This window comes from Bufo gargarizans, chromosome 3, assembly GCF_014858855.1.
Source record: "Bufo gargarizans isolate SCDJY-AF-19 chromosome 3, ASM1485885v1, whole genome shotgun sequence".
Classification (NCBI taxonomy): Eukaryota; Metazoa; Chordata; class Amphibia; order Anura; family Bufonidae; genus Bufo; species Bufo gargarizans.
This window is the reverse complement of record NC_058082.1, coordinates 573,865,185-573,888,613: the sequence shown is the minus strand read 5'-3', so window position 1 is coordinate 573,888,613 and position 23,429 is coordinate 573,865,185. Positions and strand designations below refer to the sequence as shown.

At 41.1% G+C, this 23,429-nt stretch overlaps 1 protein-coding gene across 3 annotated transcripts in view; it reads right to left on the bottom strand.

Annotated features, from left to right (window-relative positions):
• Positions 1 to 23,429, bottom strand: part of CHODL (chondrolectin) — a 155,129-nt gene that overhangs the window by 47,852 nt on the left and 83,848 nt on the right. For all 3 annotated transcript variants that reach the window (XM_044287835.1, XM_044287836.1, XM_044287837.1), the window contains exon 2: positions 395 to 707. In XM_044287835.1, the coding sequence (XP_044143770.1) occupies positions 395 to 707 (313 nt within the window). The remainder of the gene's footprint in view (positions 1 to 394; positions 708 to 23,429) is intronic.

Genomic DNA, 23,429 nt, shown 5'->3' with positions numbered 1-23,429 from the left:
CGCTGAGTCCGAAGGGGAACACCTGTCAAGTTAATGAAGGCTGCTGACGACCCTACCAGAAATCCAGGCCAATAAATCGGCCTTCAAACTTATTCTGTGTCCGTTCAGTTTTTTTGCTGACTGTATACGGAACCATTCATTTCAATGGGTCTGCAAAAAAACCGGAAGGTACTCTGTGTGCATTTTGTTTCCGTATTTCTGTTCCGCTGAAAAATAGAACATGTCCTATTATTGTCGGACAAGGATAATACTATTCTATGAAGGGCCAGCTGTTCCGTTCCTCAAAATACGAAATGCACACAGATGTCATCCGTATTTTTTGCGGATCTGTTTTTTGCGGACCGCAAAATAAATACAGTCGTGTTCAAGAGGCATTAAGCTAATTGATGAATACCTGAATTGGGAGGTGCTTCCATCATCCCACTTATAGAGGTCTGGACAAGCACCAGATGAAGCCATGCTTTCTCGGTTTCTTGAGAGTCCAATCCAGAAATCTCCATCCGATTTTCCAGATCCTGAACTAGTAAGATTTTGTAGCATTCTCTCAATGAGTTTTTGCTCTGCTTCACTTTCAATGCTCAGAAGATGGCCTCCTTCCGCATCGCAGACTTGATGTGCCTGATGGTAGCCAACCCGTGCTGTTAAGTCTTGAAAAAAAGCTATTTTGTAGCATGGATGTTTATAATCTGCATAACAAACCTTCCGACCTGTAATAAAAAGAAGAAAAATCTGATAAAGTATCACAAGAGGATTTCATTTAGCAATGTATATATTTAACATTAAAAGGGTTTTCTGAGACATTAACCTCTTAGTGACCAGCCTGTTTTGGCCATTACTGACCAAGCGTTTTTCTTCCTTTTTTCGTCGTCGCGTTCCAAGAGCTATAACTTTTTTATTTGTCCGTCTATATAGCTTTATGAGGGCTTGTTTTTTGCAGGACAAGTTTTAGTTTTTAATTGTGCCATTTTGGCTACACATAACATTCTGATTAACTTTTATTAACTCTTTCTGGGAGGGAGATGGGAAAAACAGCAATACTTGCCACTGCGTTTTTATGCTATAAATTTAACGGCGTTAATTTTTTGGCATAAATAAGATAATATCTTTATTCTCTGGGTCAGTACGATTACAGTGATACCAAATACATATAGTTTTTTTTTACAATAAAACCCCTTTTCATTAAAGAAAAAAATTCTTTGCATTGCCACTTCCCAAGACCCTTAACTTTTTTATTTTTCTATATATGGAGTTGTGTGAGGGCTTTATTTTTGGGGGACGACTTGTATTTTTCATTGGTATTATTTAGGAGTAAATGGTGCTTTTTGATCGCTTGTTATTACGTTTTTTCGGTGGCAACTAAGAATAAATTAGCAATTCTTTTTTTTTTTTTTTACGGCGTTCACCGTAGGGAAAATTTACATAATATTTATGTAGGCAGGGTTGTTAAGGACACGGCAAAAGCAATTTGCAATTTTTTTCATTGTAAAGCAATTTTCAATGGGAAAAAAAGCTTAATTGTTTTATAGGATTTTTTTTATTGAATAAATTAGTTTTTCTTAAAAAAATTTTTACCAATTAATAGTCCCACAAGGGGACTATAACATACATCTTTTTGATTGCTTTTAAAATGCAATGCACTCTCTCTACAGTGCATTGCATTTTAATGGCAATGCTATTCTGACATTGACCAGCAGGCTGCGCCAGAGAGAAAGGCTAGTCTGGGGCCTACATCAGACCCCAGGCAGCATTCACACACATCAGCACCCCGCAATCGCATTTGTGGGGTGCTGATGGGAGACAGAGGGAGTCTGCTCCCTCTGTCAGCACTTTTCATGTGGCGGGGGCCATTGCATGCGGCATGTAAAGTGTTAAACAGTCAGGATTGGCACTCCTGCTGGTCCAGGCTGTTAGAGCAGGGCCGCGGCTCTCATGTGAGAGCCGGGGACCCGTGCAGCGCTTAGACTGGGCCGCCGTAAAAAAAAGCAGTGGCCCAGCCTAAGGCTGATTCTCCAAATAAAAATCAATACATTTGCTTTGGGGTGAATTACCTTGTCATGAAGCGCATTTTTTTGTAAGTAGTGGGTGCAATGATAGGGAGCTATGACCATCATTGTACCCCTCAGTTGCAACATTCATACATGATTGCGGCATCTGAGTGTAAAAACTGTGTGAAATTAACATAATTTTTTTAAATCAAACTTACCGCGTCCATTTGCTCGCGATGGGCTGGCCGCCACCATCTTGCCTTACGATCTGGTGCGAAATCTCGCACGGCGCGAGATTACGCCGGCCGAAGTGGTGATGTCATACGTCACTACACACAGGATTTCGGCCGAGATCTTCAATCAAGATGGTGGCTGTTGGCCCATCACGAGCAAATGGAGGTGGTAAGAATGAATTTTTTGCTCTTTATACTATTTCAGGTTAAATCGATTTGCTTACACGAAGCACAAGTAAATTTGGCTTCGAGGCGAATCCAATTTATCCTGAAATTCGGATTAAATTCCTCTTCGTGGGATTTGATTAGCTCATTTCTAGTAATTACCTGAAGTCTCACGAGACTTCGCGAAGCAATAACTTCGGCTCATCGGAGCCATTACATTCTAATACTGTACGGAGCTCCTGCTCCATACAGTATTGGAACGAAGTTTTATGCGAATCAACTAAGGATGTTTCATCTGAAGTCGATTCGCTCATCCCTAATAATACGTTATACAGCATATGACAAATTCTAGAAACTTGGATGTAGAAAGAAATATCCTTGTTTTCCATGTTTGTTCTCACTAGAAGCAATGCAGTACCATCCTGACTACTATTGATTCTAGCAGCCAAGAAGCTAACCTTGATCGACTAGCATCAGCAAAGGCTAAATCCATTTCATGGAAATCTGTATAATTTAGTCTTTATCTACTGCAATATTTTCATGTTTGGTATACCAGTGTTTGAGTAGAAAAACTGCCCCAAGCAGTCATATACAGTTGCAAGAAAAAGTATGTGAACCCTTTAGAATGATATGGATTTCTGCACAAATTGGTCATAAAATGTGATCACAACAATAGACAATCACAGTCTGTTTAAACTAATAAGACACAAAGAATTAAATGTTACCATGTTTTTATTGAACACACCATGTAAACATTCACAGTGCAGGTGGAAAAAGTATGTGAACCCTTGGATTTAATAACCGGTTGAACCTCCTTTGGCAGCAATAACTTCAACCAAACGTTTCCTGTAGTTGCAGATCAGACGTGCACAACGGTCAGGAGTAATTCTTGACCATTCCTCTTTACAGAACTATTTCAGTTCAGCAATATTCTTGGGATGTCTGGTGTGAATCGCTTTCTTGAGGTCATGCCACAGCATCTCAATTGAGTTGAGGTCAGGACTCTGACTGGGCCACTCCACAAGGCGCATTTTCTTTTGTTTAACCCATTCTGTTGTTGATTTACTTCTATGCTTTGGGTCGTTGTCCTGTTGCAACATCCATCTTCTGTTGAGCTTTAGCTGGTGGACAGATGGCCTTAAGTTCTCCTGCAAAATGTCTTGATAAACTTGGGAATTCATTTTTCCGTTGATGATAGCTATCCGTCCAGGTCCTGACGCAGCAAAGCAGCCCCAAACCATGATTCCCCCACCACCATACTTCACAGTTGGGATGAGATTTTTATGTTGGTGTGCTGTACCTCTTTTTCTCCACACATAGTGTTGTGTGTTTCTTCCAAACAGCTCAACTTTGGTTTCATCGGTCCACAGATTATTTTGCCAGTACTGCTGTGGAACATCCAGGTGCTCTTGTGCAAACTGTAAACGTGCAGCAATGTTTTTTTTTGGACAGCAGTGGCTTCCTCTGTGGTATCCTCCCATGAAATCCATTCTTGTTTAGTGTTTTACGTATCATAGATTCGCTAACAGGGATGTTAGCATATGCCAGTGACTTTTGTAAGTCTTTAGCTGACACTCTAGGATTCTTCTTTACCTCATTGAGCAGTCTGCGCTGTGCTCTTGCAGTCATCTTTACAGGACGGCCAGTCATAGGGAGAGTAGCAGCAGTGCTGAACTTTCTCCATTTATAGACAATTTGTCTTACCGTGGACTGATGAACAGCAAGGCTTTTGGAGATACTTTTATAACCCTTTCCAGCTTTATGCAAGTCAACAATTCTTAATCATAGGTCTTCTGAGAGCTCTTTTGTGCGAGGCATCATTCACATCAGGCAATGCTTCTTGTGAAAAGCAAACCCAGAACTGGTGTGTGTGTTTTAATAGGGCGGGGCAGCTATAACCAACACCTCCAATCTCATCTCATTGATTGGACTCCAGTTGGCTGACATCTCACTCCCATTAGCTCTTGGAGATATCATTAGTCTATGGGTTCACATACTTTTTCCACCTGCACTGTGAATGTTTACATGGTGTGTTCAATAAAAACATGGTAACATTTAATTATTTGTGTGTTATTAGTTTAAGCAGACTGTGATTGTCTATTGTTGTGATTTAGATCAAGATCAGATCACATTTTATGACCAATTTGTGCAGAAATCCATATCATTCTAAAGGGTTCACATACTTTTTCTTGCTACTGTAAATACTTGCTGGAAAAGGCTTTGTTTGATTTGAGAAATACACTTTAATAAAAATGTAATTGACCCAAAGATGGTCCATCTCGTATCCTGCAATGAGCCCTGCAGGTCATAAATATTAGGGATTGTGGTTGCAGTACTGAAATAGGCAAATGTTCCCCTCATGCACTTCATTCAACATGGCAAAGATGACATGAATGAATACTTTAAATGTTTTGTTTTCACATTTATATTTTCACTGGGTATGTCTTATATGAGGAGTCAACATCTATCAGAAGAACAGAAGTCCCTGCCGTGCTTACAACAAGCTATGGCACCGTGATCTAGGCTTATGATGATGTAGATAAAGGGTAGCTCTACTTATTTAAAGATTCCCAGATTGAAATACATTAAGCAGCTCCTAGACTACAAACTATGTATGAAGTTACTTGCTAAGGAGCTGCTGACTGTAGTCACTTGCTAAGAAGCAATTTTGGAAAAACTGCTTTAAATAATGATTCCCATCTCAGACATTTATAGCATATCCATAAGGTATGATGGATGCAGGTTCTGTTTCAGGCACCCCCACCTATTTCTAGAATCAAGGGCCCGACCCCTTCTTCCTGAATGCATAGTCAAGATGTAGTTGGAGCTATGAAAATGTCCAAGCTGGCTGTGCTATGCTATTTACACAAGTCCCAGACAAGTGAATGGGACTTATGAAAACAGTGTAGGACAGCAAGCTATGGTTTTTCCATAAGTTGTGAGATGTAGATGCAGCATGACTCCCAGTTTCTGTAGCCCTGACCACATCTAGGCAGGAGTTGGTTGGTGAAGGGGGTCCATCCTGAGATAAGAACAGAACTTTGTTCAAAGTGTTTGGATCTAGGTGAATTAAAATTAGGTATTGTATATATACTTTAAAGGGGTTTCCAGGTATACTGTTAGTCTTAACAGATATGCTCATGTAATTTCCTACTAATGTTCCTAATGTTATTTTAATTGTTAATGCCTAGTAATGTATTAACATATCACTGTATGGATCAGTTAGGGTTAATAATCTTGACTCTGCCCCAGTAGGGGGTCTAAGGTGTTGAACTTAGAGCTGCCCCTAGCTCAGTTACAGTTGTGAGCTACTGGAGGAAGTGAGAGAAAACTATATATGCTCACTCCTCAGAGAACTAGGCCTTCATCTCAGAGACTAGTGATGGCCTTGCGGTTCATATTGCGATGTTCGTGCTCGCCATATTCTTTTGCATTGCGCTGAACTAGGACCCATGACATCCATCAGGTGGGACAGGACAGCCAATTGAAACATTTGACCACATGGTCACACCCTCAGCCTATAACAGAACCCGATCTGACTGACATTTAACATTTTGTATCTTATCAGTGTAGGGAGAGGTTGCTTTGTGGAGCAGGGACAGGCTGTAAGGGACACCAAACGCTAGCTAATAGGGCCACAAAAGTCATTTTAAGGAATGGTATAGGCTTGCTATCAATAGGTGTGATATACAGAGGGATGTGATATACTTATAATATAATTTCTAACATAGAAAGTATATTATAGTGCAATTAAACTGTGCAGCAGTAGTGTGCTGTTCTGCAGCGATACCGCAGCTATACAGAGGGACAAATGCTATTGGAATAACTAATTGCAACTGGTGTGATATACCAGTTGTCCTAAAAAAAAAATAATGATTGAGGCAGGGGCGTGATATACCTATAATATACTTTCTATATAGTGCATTTGAATTGTGCAGCAATTGTGTGCGCTTCTGCTGCGATACCGAGCTATTGTCACGGTAGGTAAGATAAGTGAAGGAAACAGAACATGGAAAAGCAAACAAAACAACTGACTAGGTCCCAAATGCTAGGGAACAAAGGGGTCACCTCCTAGCAATCCCTAAAACACTTTCCCTAAGCTGCTATGCCCATGTGCATATCTCGATGGTAGATATGCACATGCCCACGTACCGAAGACTATAACACAATGAACCAAACACTCAGCTGTAGGGAAGAGGGAAAGAGACACCCAGCTCCTTCAACAACCGAAGGAGCTAGCATCACCCTAGAGGCCTAGTAAAAACAGACACAGAAGGAAAAAAGACTTATCTAGAGATGTGTTGGAGCAGACAATCCACCAAACTTCCAGAGCTCACGCAAGGCAGAACTATAACCCACAAAGGCTATAGGGATAGGGAGGAATAAATAGCCTCACCAATTACCTAAAGAACAACACCTGGGAGAAGGAGGGATTCTGTTCAAACCCACAACAAAACAAACTGTCAGATCGAGTCATGTGCAGGAACTCTGACAGATCTCCTCAGAAAACCCACAGGGCAGGGCGTGACAGCTATAAAGAGGGACAAATGCTATTGGAACAACTAATTGCAACTGGTGTGATATACTAGTTGCCCCCCAAAAAAACTGATTGAGGCAGGGGTGTGATATACCTATAATATTCTTTCTATATAATAAATTTGAACTGTGCAGCAGTTGCAGCTCACTCACCTTTTCGCTTCTGCATCCTCCTCATCCTCTGTATCTGCTACCTCCTCACTTTTGGCTGTGTGCACCCCCAAATCCACCACCACCACAACCACCATAGCCCCTACACACGAGTCAGAGGAATAATTTTCCCATCCATTCCCAGACCTTACCGATGCGCAGCCATTCTTGACATCGGTTGAGAAAGAGGAGGTAGCAATGCACGCCAACCAGCGGTCTGATGACAGTACCCAGATCAGCCCAAGGAGGGAGGTCCCCACTGTTGCTGCCTATTCCGAGATCTCAAATGTCAGTGATGGTGAAGGTGAGGATGATGGATGTCACATGGGTGCCCACAAGAGAGAAAGAGGGGCAAGGACCAGTACTGGGTGGCAACATACTTAGACCCCCGGTACAAACGCAAAATGGTGGACATGTTACCAGCATCACAGAGAAATGTCAGACTGCAGCATTTCCAGGCCTTGCTGCGAGAGATGCTGCATTCTGCTGTTGCGGGCGCTGGCAGAGGAATTTCCACCCACAGCAAAACAGGTGCGGGTACCAATCCTACCTCGCCTGCAAGAATAGGGCGGTTTGAAGATGTGTTGGTCACTACGGATATGAGATCATTCTTGCAGCCAACCCATCGACAGCCGCCCTCCGGATCCAGCCTCAGGGATCGCCTAGACAGACAGGTGTCCGACTACATTGTGTTAACGGCCGATGTGGATGCTCTGAGAAGCGAGAAACCCCTGGACTACTGGATGTGCAGGCTTGACCTGTGGCCAGAGCTGTCACAATTTTCCATGGAACTCTTGGCTTGCCCTTTGTCGAGTGTCCTGTCCGAAAGGACGTTCAGTGCAGCAGGGGAGATCGTGACTGATAAGCGCACTCGCCTAGCTCACGACAGTGTGGACTACCTCACATTTCTAAAAATAAATGAGGCATGGATCTCGGAGGAATTCAACACCTGTGACGACCACATGTAATTGAATTTCCTTATGCCAGCCCACACATATCCACTACTACCTAGAACAAAGAATGGTCCTTGTCTTATGTATATACAGCAGTAGCATAAATGCCTTTTCTGTCAGGTGAATGCCTAATTTTTTGGGACCTATACGCCAGTGGCCTCCAGTTCTTTTTTTATCCAGTGACCGTCTAATGTTCCTTCAGCCACAGAATCACAATTTATTTTGCGTCAGGTGAATGCCTAATTTTTGGGGCCTGTACTCGAGTGGACTACAGTTCTATTTTTACCTAGTGACTGCCTAAGGTACCTAAAGCCACAGAATCACAAGTTCTATTGTGTCAGGTGGATGCCAAATTTTTGGGGTCTGTACTGGCCTACAGTAAAATTTTTATGCAGTGAACGCCTAATGTACCTCCAGCCACATTAGCCAAGTTCTATTGTGTCAGGTGGATGCCAAATTTTTGGGGCCTGTACTCCAGTGGCCTACAGTAAAATTTTTATCCAGTGACCGCTTAATGTACCTCCAGCCACATCAGCCGAAGTTATTTTCTGTCCGGTTAATGCCAAATTTTTGGGGCCTGTACTCCACTGGCCTACAGTAAAATTTTTATCCAGTGACCGCCTAATGTACCTCCAGCCACAGAATTAGAAGTTCTTTTGTGTCAGGTGAATTCCTAATTTTTGGGGCCTTTACTCCAGTGGCCTACAGTTCTATTTTTATCCAGTGACCACCTAATGTACCTCCAGCCACAGAATCACAAGTTCTCTTCTGTCAGGTGAATGCCTAATTTTTTGGGCCCGTACTCCCGTGGCCTAAAATAAAAATTTTCTAGGCTCCAGGAGGGCACATTTTTGAAAGTTTCCCGTTAAGACGCATAAAAATGACCCCTTATTAAAATACATATTTTTGTGGGAATTTTTGCCAATGATCCCACTCTGGTATACCACTGTTCATATTGTGGAGCTATTTGTGTACTTCTAGTAAGTGTTTGCTGGCTGCAATTATGACCTAAAGGTTTTTAAGGTTCGCCTGCCATTAGAGTGAAAGGGGCCCTCCGCGAACGCTTGGTTCGCGAACATTTGATCGCGAACGTGAGTTTGCGAATCATCCTGGCCGATGTTCATCCATCACTACCAGAGACTACTGGAGGAAGTGGAAGGAAGCTACATTTGCTCACTCTTCAGAGAATTAGGCCTTCATCCCAGAGACTGCTGGAGGAAGTGACAGGAAGCTACATGTGCAACACTTCCTGTTGCTGTATCCAACCAAACCCATGATGCACTTCTCCTATTTCTGTCACAGCTCCAGCACTGCCCCTAACAATGCCCAGCCAGTTTATAGCTCCTCCCACCCAGCTAGTTACATAGACACTCCCCTATCATTGCCCCGCCCATGGACATAACATCACAGGAAGTAAGAAAGAGCTGCATCGACATGGTCATGTGACCAAATCCCAAAACGGGACATAAAGCAGAAGATAAACCGGAGCGATAAAGGTAAAAGTTATACTTTACAAAATTGCAGCGACCTTCATAAACCATTATTTAATAGCATTCAACATGTGAGAGTGAATCTGGATCGCACATCCTCAATGCTATGCTACTGATATGACAACTGTTTTTCAGCTTAATAAAACAAGGCTTCTCAGCACAATTATTAATAAATATAACCTTATGCTATGCACTAAAAGGAGGCATTGGTATACAGTTTGATCAAAGGGCATAGGCCTACTTACCACGACAAGGTTGCTTCTTCAAGTGGGGACCTACTCTAACTTTAGCGCGGCACTGCGCAGTGACCACCGGTGACCCCCACACCGCACCAGCAGGCGACAGGACCCAGTAGCCACTATTATTTAATAGTATGTTGATGGAAACTGGAAAAACCCTTTAAGTTATACATAAAAAATAATGTGCTATGCCTTTCAGTTATTGAGGTTTACTTCAATTTCCATTCAGCATTGGAAATTCACATCACTAGATCTTCCTTAAAAATGTTGAGGGTTATATATCCATAATTCAGTGGGCTGCTGTCTCACTGGCCAGCCTTGTGAATTGCTATCTCTGATCTTCTCTGGGTGAATCTTATATCTGACAAACATTCAATTCTTTGAAACGGCTTCTGAGAATATTGATGTTATGAAAAAGAGGTTTTATATCTGTCTCTCCAACACATGCTGAGAGCCGAGAGCTGCTGTATTCGGGCTTTGTCTTTCGGAAGAAAAAAGTTGCCAATAATGGTAGATATTTTATGAGATTTGATTGTGCCATTTTAATCACATGACTGCCTTTTTTAATGTTTCATTTATACAATTCCAGAAAAATCATCAAATAAAATAATAATAAAAAACTGTTCTATAAGGTAAAGAAGAAAGCAATACCCTGAGCTACCCAAAGATCTCCACAAAATGTGAATATTACATCAAATATATAGAAAGGAAACCAAAATTGCGACATTGGCAATCAGCCTGCTCTGAACTATGGCATTTGGGTATTGTTTGGGCAGAAATGTGTGACAGAAAGGCAACTATCAGATTGAGGCCTCATGCACACGGCAATATGCTTGCACTGGCTGTGTGCTCCCGGCATCACGGATGCGGACCCATTCACTTGAATGGGTCCGCAATCAAGAGCTGCGGTACGGAACGGAGTCATGGAACCCCACGGAAGCACTACGGAGTGCTTCCGTGGTGTTTCTTCCGTACCTCCGCACCGCAAAAAAATAGAACTTGTTCTATTTTTTTAAGATGCAGACGGATCACGGACCCATTCAAGTTAACCCCTTAAGGACACAGGGCGTACAGGTACGCCCTTGTGCCCTCGTACTTAAGGACACAGGGCGTACATGTACGCCCTGTGTATTTTCGATCACTGCCGTGCGGCTGGCAGTGATCGGAACCCGGTGCCTGCTCAAATCATTGAACAGGCACCTAGGCTAAATGCGCGGGGGGGTCCCGTGACCCCCCCATGTTGGCGATCGCGGCAAACCGCAGGTCAATTCAGACCTGCGGTTTGCTGCGATTTCTGCAGTTTCTGATCCCCGCGGTCCCTGACCGCGGGGATCAGAAACTTTAGGATTAAAAAAATGTTCCAGTATCCCTCCCCCCTGCACCCCTGAGTTATTTGAGCACGGTGGGAGGTGCAGGGGGAGGGTTGCGGGCGGTGCGGTAGGCGGGATCGCGATCCCCCGCCCGCCTCCCATTGCATAATCGTTGGCGTCTAGTGGGTATACCAGGGTGCCAGCACATTGCTGGCACCCTGGTATAAAAGGCTGACATCGGTGATGCGATGTCAGCCGTTTAACCCTTTCCATACAGCGGTCCGTACGGACCGCTGTATGGAAAAGGTTAACAGCTCAGGGAGCTCCCTCCCTCTCCCATCGGGGGGCTGCTGTGCCTTGCCGCACAAAAAGTGTAATATAGAGCAACCAAAAATCATATGTACCCTAAACTAGTACCAACAAAACTGCCACCCTATCCCGTAGTTTCTAAAATGGGGTCACTTTTTTGGAGTTTCTACTCTAGGGGTGCATCAGGGGGCTTCAAAAGGGACATGGTGTAAAAAAAAACAGTCAGCAAAATCTGCCTTCCAAAAACCGTATGGCATTCCTTTCCTTCTGCGCCCTGCCGTGTGCCCGTACAGCAGTTTATGACCACATATGAGGTGTTTCTGTAAACTACAGAATCAGGGCCATAAATAATGAGTTTTGTTTGGCTGTTAACCCTTGCTTTGTAACTGGAAAAAAAATATTAAAATGGAAAATCTGCCAAAAAAGTGAAATTTTGAAATTGTATCTCTATTTTCCATTAAATCTTGTGCAACACCTAAAGGGTTAACAAAGTTTGTAAAATCAGTTTTGTATACCTTGAGGGGTGTAGTTTCTTAGATGGGGTAACTTTTATGGAGTTTCTACTCTAGGGGTGCATCAGGGGGCTTCAAATGGGACATGGTGTCAAAAAACCAGTCCAGCAAAACCTGCCTTCCAAAAACCAAACGGCGCACCTTTCACTCTACGCCCCGCTGTGTGGCCGTACAGTAGTTTACGGCCACATATGGGGTGTTTCTGTAAACGGCAGAGTCAGGGCAATAAAGATACAGTCTTGTTTGGCTGTTAACCCTTGCTTTGTTAGTGGAAAATATGGGTTAAAATGGAAAATTAGGCAAAAAAATGAAATTCTCAAATTTCATCCCCATTTGCCAATAACTCTTGTGCAACACCTAAAGGGTTAACAAAGTTTGTAAAATCAGTTTTGAATACCTTGAGGGGTGTAGTTTCTTAGATGGGGTCACTTTTATGGAGTTTCTACTCTAGGGGTGCATCAGGGGGCTTCAAATGGGACATGGTGTCAAAAAACCAGTCCAGCAAAACCTGCCTTCCAAAAACCAAACGGCGCACCTTTTACTCTACGCCCCGCTGTGTGGCCGTACAGTAGTTTACGGCCACATATGGGGTGTTTCTGTAAACGGCAGAGTCAGGGCAATAAAGATACAGTCTTGTTTGGCTGTTAACCCTTGCTTTGTTAGTGGAAAAAATGGGTTAAAATGGAAAATTAGGCAATAAAATGAAATTCTCAAATTTCATCCCCATTTGCCAATAACTCTTGTGCAACACCTAAAGGGTTAACAAAGTTTGTAAAATCAGTTTTGAATACCTTGAGGAGTGTAGGTTATAGAATGGGGTCATTTTTGGGTGGTTTATATTATGTAAGCCTCGCAAAGTGACTTCAGAGCTGTAGTGGTCCCTAAAAATTGGGTTTTTGTAAATTTCAGAAAAATTTCAAGATTTGCTTCTAAACTCCTAAGCCTTGTAACATCCCCAAAAAATAAAATATCATTCCCAAAATAATTCAAACATGAAGTAGACATATGGGGAATGTAAAGTCATCACAATTTTTAGGGGTATTACTATGTATTACAGAAGTAGAGAAACTGAAACTTTTAAATTTGCAAATATTTCCCAATTTTTGGTAAATTGGACATTTTTTTATGCAAAAAAAAAAAGATTTTTTTACTTTATTTTACCAGTGTCATGAAGTACAATATGTGACGAAAAAACAATCTCAGAATGGCCTGGATAAGTCAAAGCGTTTTAAAGTTATCACCACTTAAAGTGACACTGGTCAGATTTGCAAAAAAATGGCCTGGTCCTAAGGTGTAATAAGGCTGTGTCCTTAAGGGGTTAAAGGGATCTCGATCCGTCCCTGTCATTGTGCGCACGTTGCCTGTGCATTGGGGACCCCAAATTGCGGTCCCCAATGCATGGAGCGGTCGCACAACGGCCTGAATTTAAGTTATGGATTATATGGATGTGTCATTGGGAAATAGGGGACCGCTTTATAGGGCTGTCACAAAAATACAAATTGCAAAAATATAATTTAAATGTAGGAATTTATATCCCAAAGCTTTAACTTTTTTATGGTATCAGGTAATGGCAGGAGACATCTGCTCAACCGGCCACTGGCCAAAACTGTGATCTGCCTCTGATAGTACTGTAATTGGCTATGTATGCAGAATCTTCATATGCATCTGTCATTTCCTGTATATTGAGCCGGGACCAGTCCAATACTATACCGGACTCCAAAGCAAGCCAAAGAAATCCCTGAAAACGTGCATTAGACAAAAGTATCTACCCGGACACACGTGCGAGTAGACTGTTGCAAAAAGATAGGTAAGAGCGACTAAATCGCCGACTTACTCATATTGTGCATGGTTATACTACTACGCAGAATACCAGGTGAGAAAGAGAGTAGTATTCGTAATAGCCCTTTAATAGTAATCTGATCTGCAGCAGTTGCGGTACTGCTGCATTACTGCAGCACTAATATATACCCTTATAGGAGTACCTAGAACATATAGTAAATTTTCTATATAAAACAAATAAAATAAGGAAAAAATTATAATAGCTGGAAAGTACAGCAAAAAACACCACTCCACCGCTTTTACAGCTTTTCATTTGAAATTTATTTTTTTATTTTTTACACTACAATCTCAAACACTATGGGGGAGATTTATCAAAACTGGTGTAAAGGGAAACTGGCTTAGTTGCCCATAGCTACCAATCAGATTCCACTTTTAATTTTCCAAGATGCAGCAGTGGCTGTGTGGGCATCAGGAGCGACGTGGATGCCAGGGAGCAAGGTAAGTATAAACTATCTGAGGGGCCCGGGCTTTAGGGGGGTCATCCTAGGGTTTGGATAATACCTTTAATATTATTATTTCTGTTTTTACATTTTATGTAGCTGTATGATTATGATACAGCATCTTTAGGGGTTTATTTTTGCCAAAAATTCACGAGAAATGGATATAAATCTGTAAATCTAAATTTTTGCTAAAAAAATTAAATAAAAAATGGCCCATTTTTTTTAAATAGGTTTGGACCATCACTCTAGAAAAAAAAAAAAAGATTATTTTCTTTCTTGAGACCCTTTGACAGAGCACTAAGCTTTACCTTCCTCCCCCCACGAGTAGTTCTATCATAATTATTAATATGGGTGCCATAAAAGTCCAACAGAGATTAATTGGGATTATGTTCGTTGGTAAAATGCCAGACTAATAGCCAAGATAAACTGCTTCATATCACTATTAACTTTCATTCATTGCTGGATTTCTGCTTCTTACATTTTCATTAATGATTATAGAATATTATTCTACAGATAAATAACCTTTTTGCTGTGAGATGTGGCCAGAGACCACCTTTAAGAATCACTGAGGTACACTGTTCTGCTGTATATTACTGCTTTGCGCTGTATATGTTTTATGGTTGTCTGCGTTGGTTCCTGCCAGTAGATGGCCCTGCTACACTGCCATATAAAAAGGGCTGGTAAAGGAAGAGGAGTGCAGAGTGGGGTAGAAACCACATGGAATGGTAGGCAACGTTGTTGCTCCAAAGAGAAGTAACAGAAGCCACTTTATACAGACTAAGAGTCACTGAGAAGGTGGTCTGCAGATCGGAGGGAGAGAAGAAAACTTTCTGTGCCACTGCCATGCAGAGAAACCGAGACCATAGGGACTGGAGTCTGGAGACTGGAGACTGATGTAAGAGGCATGTAGTAGGAAGCTGTGCCATGGAGATCCAGAGTGGGTAGAGGTATGGAGGCTCCTCATCATTAGCTGCCACCAGTTTAAGAAGAAGCACACACCCTGGCCTATTTATCAACATCCAAAAGCCACTTGAATTGGAGAGGATTGGTGGAGTGTGGAGACTCCTTAGTGGTATTCAAGTGAGAGTGGGGCTGAGCTTCAGGAGAGATGGGCTAGAAAGCACTATAGGGCTTCTCCAGCAGGTAGGATCTACCAGAGCCTGAGAGATGGTCAGGCTTTTGCTCATACACCAGAGAGGTACAGAACTGTACATAAGTTGTAAATATGGCAACCTAAAGACTGTTGGAAACCACTAAGTGTGATGTGCCCACATGTTGAGAGACTGTAACTGTTTGCTGTGAAATGTGTAAACATGGATGCGTGGGGCATTGCACTGCTACTCTGTAACATACATTTTACTCAATAGTCATTTATGTATTACATTTTTAAATTGATAAGTGAGAATGTGAGACCTTGGTGTAATGCATGGTTTACAAGAGAAATGCAGCTGATTCAAAATGCCCTGGATCACCCATGTGTCAACTAATCACAGGTCAGAATCCAGTTTTTCCAGACAATTCTTCGCCATTTCCCCTTTCATGAGACTGTAGGCTGACCGCTATGTCTACAATTTAAACCCTACTACTAGACTATGAACTGCTACAAACAGAAGTACTGCATCTGTCCCCAAACTTGGATGATAGGGTGGATTGTGAATTACTTACGACATGTGAGTATTTTTTTTATTAACAATTTCTGCAATGACAGGCAAAAGGATTGCTGCAAAAAAAGGCAAAATTAATCCAACCAATTTATATGGCATGTCTACAAGATAATGGTTCTACCTCTGGGACCTGCATTTCAACAATAGAGGTCGTCTGCGGTAGCCAGTTTGGTGCTGCTTGGTCTCTGGCTGCAATTGACTGCAGAGGTGGCTTGGATGACAGAAATAGCTGAGCTCGCTGTGTTAAGCTGTTCTGGGAGAGTTAGGGAAACCACTCAACAAAGCGAGCTTGACTGTTTCTGTAATCCTGACAATTTCTGTATTCAGTTGTAGCCTGGATTTGGTGGCAGTGGGACAGAGTCTCACTTCTCAAAATTGCATGGCCTATTCTGTCTATCTTAGATAGATGAGAATTCCTCTTTAAAGTGTCATTGGGTTTTCAAAAATGTTTTATATGCCATATCGACACATCAAAAGTTTTGATTGGTGAGGGTCTCTAGAACAAGGTGAGGGAAGTGGGCTGTCTCTCCTTGCTGCAAAAAAAAAAAGAAACGAGATGGCTCATAGACTTCTTTGAATTATTCGTGAATGATTGGGGTAAGCTTCATCTTTTATATAGACTGAAGGAGAGCTTCCAAAGTATCTCCCATTACTCTGTTCTGGTGAAGGTTTTAAACAGATGGAGCACAATGAAACTTGTCAGCTAATAACCTAAAAAAAATATATATAATAGGAAATCTAATATCTGATTTGTTACTATGCTTTGCAATATCTTCCATGCATCAATTTCTATATTTCATAAACTGGACAAGGCACCTTGTTCAGGCCTATTCAAAGATGTCACGCCTCATTTATATAAAGCTCAGTTCTGGAAATGGCTTTGATGAAAAATTAAAACTTGAGTTTTTTCACTTCTCCGTTAAAGACCATTGTCCATCCGTGCATAACATTTCTTTACTGTCAGAATTACTTTAAGCAATACACTGAGAAGAGATCTCTAGTGTCTTATCAAATATAAATGGTTTAGCTTCTGGAAGTGCACCAAACCACTATGTGGTCTAGAGAGAAATACACTTCAAAATTAGATCTGAAAACAATGGAAACCATCTAACCTTGCACAAATCAATTACAATAATACAGTTCCTTGTGGAAATCCATTTCAATGCAGCCCCGACACATTGATAATTCCTTTATACTTTGTATCAAACATGTATAGACATGACCTCACATCTTATAGATGTGGTATTAATAAAGTAATGCAATAATTAGGGTACAGAAAATTTACATTTTACAGCACTTCATTATTGATGGTAGTCTATGCTGGAGATTATGTTAAAGGGGTTGTCTGGTTTACAAAATCTATGGTGTAACCCTGTCTAAGAGAAATTTCCCAAAGTAAAGAACACATGCAGAAAGCTCCTCTTGGTCTGGAGGACCTGACAAGTGTGTGTATTCTACAGATAGCTAGTTGATTTCAGTAGGAACTGTGTAATTCCCCATTTCTCCTCTGGTGGTGCTGTAGGAAAACTGAACACTTGCAGACTCATCGGAGCATTTTGGATAGAATTGATTTGGAGTAAAATCAAATTGATTGGCCAATTTGTCCAAATTGAGCCCAAATCAAATTTTGAGCTCATCTTAATTGACAACCTATCTTCAGGCTGTCCTGTTGGCAGGTCATCAATATCAGGAGCTTGGAAAACTTTAGGATACTGGAGTATCAAATATATTTTTTTCTAAATTATGCTGTATAACTGATGCACACATGGATATGTGTATAAAATCTCCCTAGCCCCTAGAGAGGGGTGAAAGCAGTTTACGGGGGTCAGAGCCACTGACAGGTTCTCTTTAGGGTACCGTATGTCTTCATGGCAAGGAAAAAATGTGTATTTGCATGCATTTTACAGTACCAGATGAGTGAATGAGATTGAGTACATACCATCCAAATGTTGCAGAAGAATTTTGCAGTGCACATTGACCTGTGGTGCTAATTTTAAAGGCTTTATTTATGATTGGATGTTACTAATTTTTGGCTAAAAATCCTTTTTTAAATTGGACTTTATTAAAAAAAAAATATATTGAGCTGTTCTGTCACAAAGGGTTAACTGTTTTTCTAGCTGTATGACTGATACTTTCACTTTGTGCCAGTCTATTAATAAACCTTATCTCTAAACTACTAAAAGGTCATAAACACTTATTTAAGCCACATTCTTATCGGTAAGATAAGAACTGACCTATTGTTTATAATGTCAGAGAGCAGAGATAAGGAGTCCTGGTCTGATGGGAAAGGCTGAAAGGGTGCTACTAGAGCATCTCAGCTCTGTACAGAAATAAAGGACTTCATATTTTTAATAAAGACCAATTAAAAAAATGTTTAGCTCAAAGTAAGTAGAATACAATAAAAAATGCCTCCAAAGGTGTACATAACCTTTAAATCTGTAGCATGTCAATTTATGCAGGGTGTTTTTGCTGCAGATTTCACCCTTTGCGATAAAGAAGGTAAAATCCACAGCAAATCTGCAGCGGAATTTCTGCCGCATGTAGCCATAACCTAAGAAAGAATTCTGTCCAAGTTGGCTTATTTTTTCTGGAGGACTTGACATATCAATGTCCATTGATTTGTGGGCACAATGTAACGCTCAGAAAAGTGGCTGTGACGATACAAGAACTTCCCGTCCCTGAATTGAAAATCTAAATTGGATTGTTACAGCTCCAGGCCTACAATTTTACTGCCCCCTAAGGGAAAAATACAAGTATTGACCTGAATCAGGAGGAAGATTTAGGCCCCTTTCACACGAGTGAGAATTCCGCGCTTGATACGAACGCATTGCGCACGCACAGAATTTGGACCCATTCATTTCAATGGGTCTGTGTACATGAGCGGTGGTTTTCACGCATCACTTTTGCGTTGTGTGAAAATTGCAGCATGTTCTATATTTCCCCAAGGCTGGCCCCATAGAAGTAAATGGGGCTGCGTGAAAATCGCATTGCATACACGTGCGAATGCGATTTTCATGGATGGTTGCTAAGAGATGCTGTTTGTAAACATTCCGTTTTTTATCACGCGCGTGCAAAACGCAGTAAATCGTGTTGCACCCACGTGATCAAAACTGAACAACTGAGCGCGATCGCAAACAAAACTAAATGACTTTGTTAGCAAAATTGCGCAGTTTTCACTGAACGCATCCGCAACGCATCCGGAAATAATCCGCACACGCTCGTCTGCAAGGGGCCTTAAAGTGTTTTTTCTTTAGAAAGTGCTTCTGAATCTTTTTTCACCACTGTGGATATGTGGAAGCTATCTCCTACAGACAGGACATGTGGCCTTTATGTAGACATGCTATTAAACGTAATGGTGGTGAACGAGTTTTGCTTCTCAGAATGCGATTTAACAATACATTTAATACAAAGCAGAGGCACTTTATTGAGTGTAATCCTATAAGATTGATGGCAGTGACTGCACTCCTCATCATTATCCGTAGACAACCCAGGAATGAGTGATGCCGCGGTGATTCAGCAACGGATGGCTCAAACCACTAACTAGATGCATTTAATTACATTATATTAGGACTTAATGACAGCAGTAATAAATAACCATCCCGGTAGAACATCTATATTACATTGGATTCATATTTAATACTGCAGCATTATTATTTTTGGATAATGATATCAGCAGGTATTATATTTTTTTATAGGCCGTAGCTTACAATATATTCATTATTTATCCTTAAAGGAGAATCCCACTTCTTTTTTCCTAGCTAGGACTTCCGAAATGTGACATCTTTGACTTTCAATGGTGTTGAAGACGGATCCGTCTTGGCTATGCTAAAGATAATACAAACGGATCCGTTCTGAACAGATGCAGACGGTTGTATTATCTGAACGGATCAGTCTGTGCAGATCCATAACGGATCCGCACCAAATGCGAGTGTGAAAGTAGCCTTAGGTGGACTCATCCATTTCTTGTCCGCGTCCACGTGTTTCACGTCCGCAAAAAAATGTATTGCATGTCCTATTCTTGTCCGCAATAAACGTTTTGCGGACACATTGAAGTTAATGGGTCGGCAACAAAATGTGGATGACCAACGGAAGCCATCCCTATGTCATCCACATCCATTTTTTTGGGGCGGACGGTTGCTGGTAACCTGTATATTTAAAAGAATTACAGCCTTCAGGGTTTTTTTTTGCGGACAGCAAAAAAAAAAACTGAAGACACACAGAAAAACACAACCTACAAAATTTGTAGACAAATGGAACGGATGTGGATGTAAAAAGAACAGAAACACGGATCCGCTGTTTGCGGACCACAAAAAAACACTGCCGTGTGCACGTAGCCTTAATGTTTTCGGCACTGGATTTCTGCACTTGATCCAGATTACTGCTATAGCTTATATGTCCTACAGTTTTAGGCCTCCTGCACACAAATGTTTCTTGCGTTCCGTATACGGACCGTATACGGAACCATTCTTTTCAATGGATCCGCAAAAAAAAGGAGGGTACTCCGTATGCCTTCCATTTCCGTATTTCCGTATTTCTTTTCCGTTCAAACATAGAATGTGTCCTATTATTGACCGCAAATCATGTTCTGTGGCTCCATTCAAGTCAATGGTTCCGCAAAAAAAACGGAATGCATCCATATGTCTTCCGTATCTATTCCGTTTTTGCAGAACCATCTATTGAAAATTTTATGCCCAGCCCAATTTTTTTATGTACTTACTGTTTAAACATTATTGTATGCTTCCGTTTCCGTTTTGCGATCCACAAAAAATGGATGACAAACGGAAAAACGGAATGGCAAAACGGAAACACTACTGAAACAAAAAAAATATAGGAAAAACAGATCTGTTTAAAATGGAAAACCATACGGTTGTGTGCAGGAGGCCTTAGGTCTAATGGTTCTCTGGATTAGAAAACCTACATTTCGATAAACTATTAGGGCATTTTGAGTTAATAATACAGTGGGTCTGAACCTCCATTAGTTAGCCAGGGAAAAGCTGCATAGATGTCTCTTGTCCTAAAGGGCTTGACTAGAGATCAGCGAAGTTCTGGAAAAGTAAGATTCGGCTGCTTCGACAAATTTTATAAATTAATTCACTTAGTGATGAATTACTTCATCACGAAGCGCATGTTTTCATAAGTAGCAGGTACAAAGAGGGGGAACTACGATAGCACCGCTCCTTATCATTGTACCCCTCAGATGCCGCGTTCATACATGATTGCAGCATCTGAGAGTAATAATACAGTGTAAAATTAACATAAAAAAAAATTAAATCATACTTACCTCCTCCATTTGCTTGAGACCGACTGGCAGCTGCCATCTTGCTTGAAAATCTTGTGCGAAATCTCGAGATGACGTTGTCACGCTGCCTGGCGCGGTAACGTCATACATCACCATGCACGGGATTTCGGCTGAGATCTTCAATTCAGATGGCGGTGGCCGGCCCGTCGTGAGCAAATGGAGAAGGAAAGTATAATTCTTTTTTCTTACACTATTTCAGGTTAAATCGATTCGCTACCACAAAGCACGAGGAAATTCTTCTTCGCGCAAATCGAATTTATCCTGAGATTCGGTAAAAATACCGCCTCTAGACTTGATTGTAACAGCGGCTGCTGTGTTCCCCTGCTTACCACACCCGCTGATTTGTGACATTGATACATGCCTGCATTTTCCAGACAGTCAATTGATTTAAAGGAGAACTGTGTAAAATGTAATTTCCCCTGGGGTGGCACTGTTGGGGAAACTGTCGACTTCCTGTTAGATTATAGCTGATTGCCGAAGGTGCAACCTGTGATCGCCACAATTTCATCAGATTCTTGTAACAAGAGAGATTATAAAAATTGGACAACCCCTTTTTTATGAGATTTGTCAGACATAATAATCAGTTGCATTTTCTATCAGATATATCTACTGAAAAAATGGTGCAGTAGCAGTTTAAGAATTTCAAGCTTTGAATCTCAGCAGCAAGTCATAAAATAACCTTATTAGATATAGAGTGAGGCACGAAGCTCTGCCCGATACAGATGTCATGAGAAAGGAGGTGACTTCCTGATCACTCTGATCAGGGACTCTTTACAGTGTAAACTCCCTATTCTTGACTTTCCTGCCCACTCATCATTAGGACTGTTGGTTCTTTTGCAAAAGTTGCTAAATTTTTGGGCCTTTTGGCATAGAATTAAAGAATCAGAAATGTGTATTATTTTTAAATATACTGATAGATGTTTATTTAAACTGGTGTTTCATCCAGTCTGAGCTGGAGTTAGTTGTGCCCAATATATGCAGGCCATTTTATAAATTTGGTGCATATTTTGGGAGTCCAGCTAAGAGCTGATGTAGATTTGAGCAATAGTTTTCAGGCATAAATAGTAGTAAATTCTATGAACCGGCAGTGGCCCCTGCCACTGCAAAATAAAGCTTTTGTACTAAGGTGGGACTTTTGGATGCCAGAAAATTTGCATACAGCCAATGATAAAATCCCCCAATGTGATTATCTTGAATGTGCATGTCGCTCAGGATTGCCTTTAAGCAAAAGATTATAGAAATCTTCATTTACCAACTTAGCAACTCACCAATATATTACGTTCAGCATACAGATGTTACATTTTTCATATAAATTCACCAAAGGTTTTAAAGAAGTCTATTTATATTTTTTTAAGTTGCAAATAATGGCGCTGTAAACCACAGTTGCATCATAAGTTTGTGACTTTTTAAGCTTCTCGACAATTTTCTAAAGTATTGCAAAAGTATCGGGACTTTGTGGGGGCCACCTGATTTTCTATAACATGTCAGAAACTGGCGTAAATTATGGCTAAAGCCTATGCCCTCACCCAGCTGGCATCGACTTCAGTTTCAGTACAGTACTTCCAGTCTTCCACAAATATAACTGCCAGGAACATAATGTAAGACAGAGGCGTGAAGCTATTCCCTCAGCACTTTTTTTGTCAATTATTGCTAACATGACCAGAATAATTATGAGCCTGCCAGAGAGATGACTAATTTATTAAGGGGTATCTGCCGCTTAATAAACTGGGCTCACCTCAAGACCGGCATTTTTTATAAATGTCTCTTGTTCATTAGAAGTCTCTGACATAGATTACGTTTAGAGATGAGCGAAGCGAGCTTCCAATGTTACATCCGTAGTCGCTTCATTCAAAACTTCGGATTAATACTGTACGGAGATCCGTCTCCGTACAGTATTAGAATGTATGGGCTCCGACGAGTCGAAGTTAGTTATAAGCGAAGCCACGCATGACTTTGTTGAATAACTTTGGTAATTGATTTTTAGAGTGGAAAACCACTTTAAAACTTGAAACCGAACTCAGCTTCGGTTCCGAGGCACAAGTCGGAACCAAAGCTGAGTTTGGTTTCAAGTTTTTAAAGAATTTTTCCACTTATAAAATCAATTACCAAAGTTATTCAACGAAGTAATGCGTGGCTTCGCTTATAACTAACTTCGGCTCGTCGGAGCGCATACATTCTAATACTGTACGGAGACGGATCTCCGTACAGAATTAATCCAAAGTTTTCGACAAAGCAACTTCGGATGAAATTATGTTCGCTCTGCTTTTTGTGGAGACATTGGGGTAGATTTATTAAAGTGTGTAAA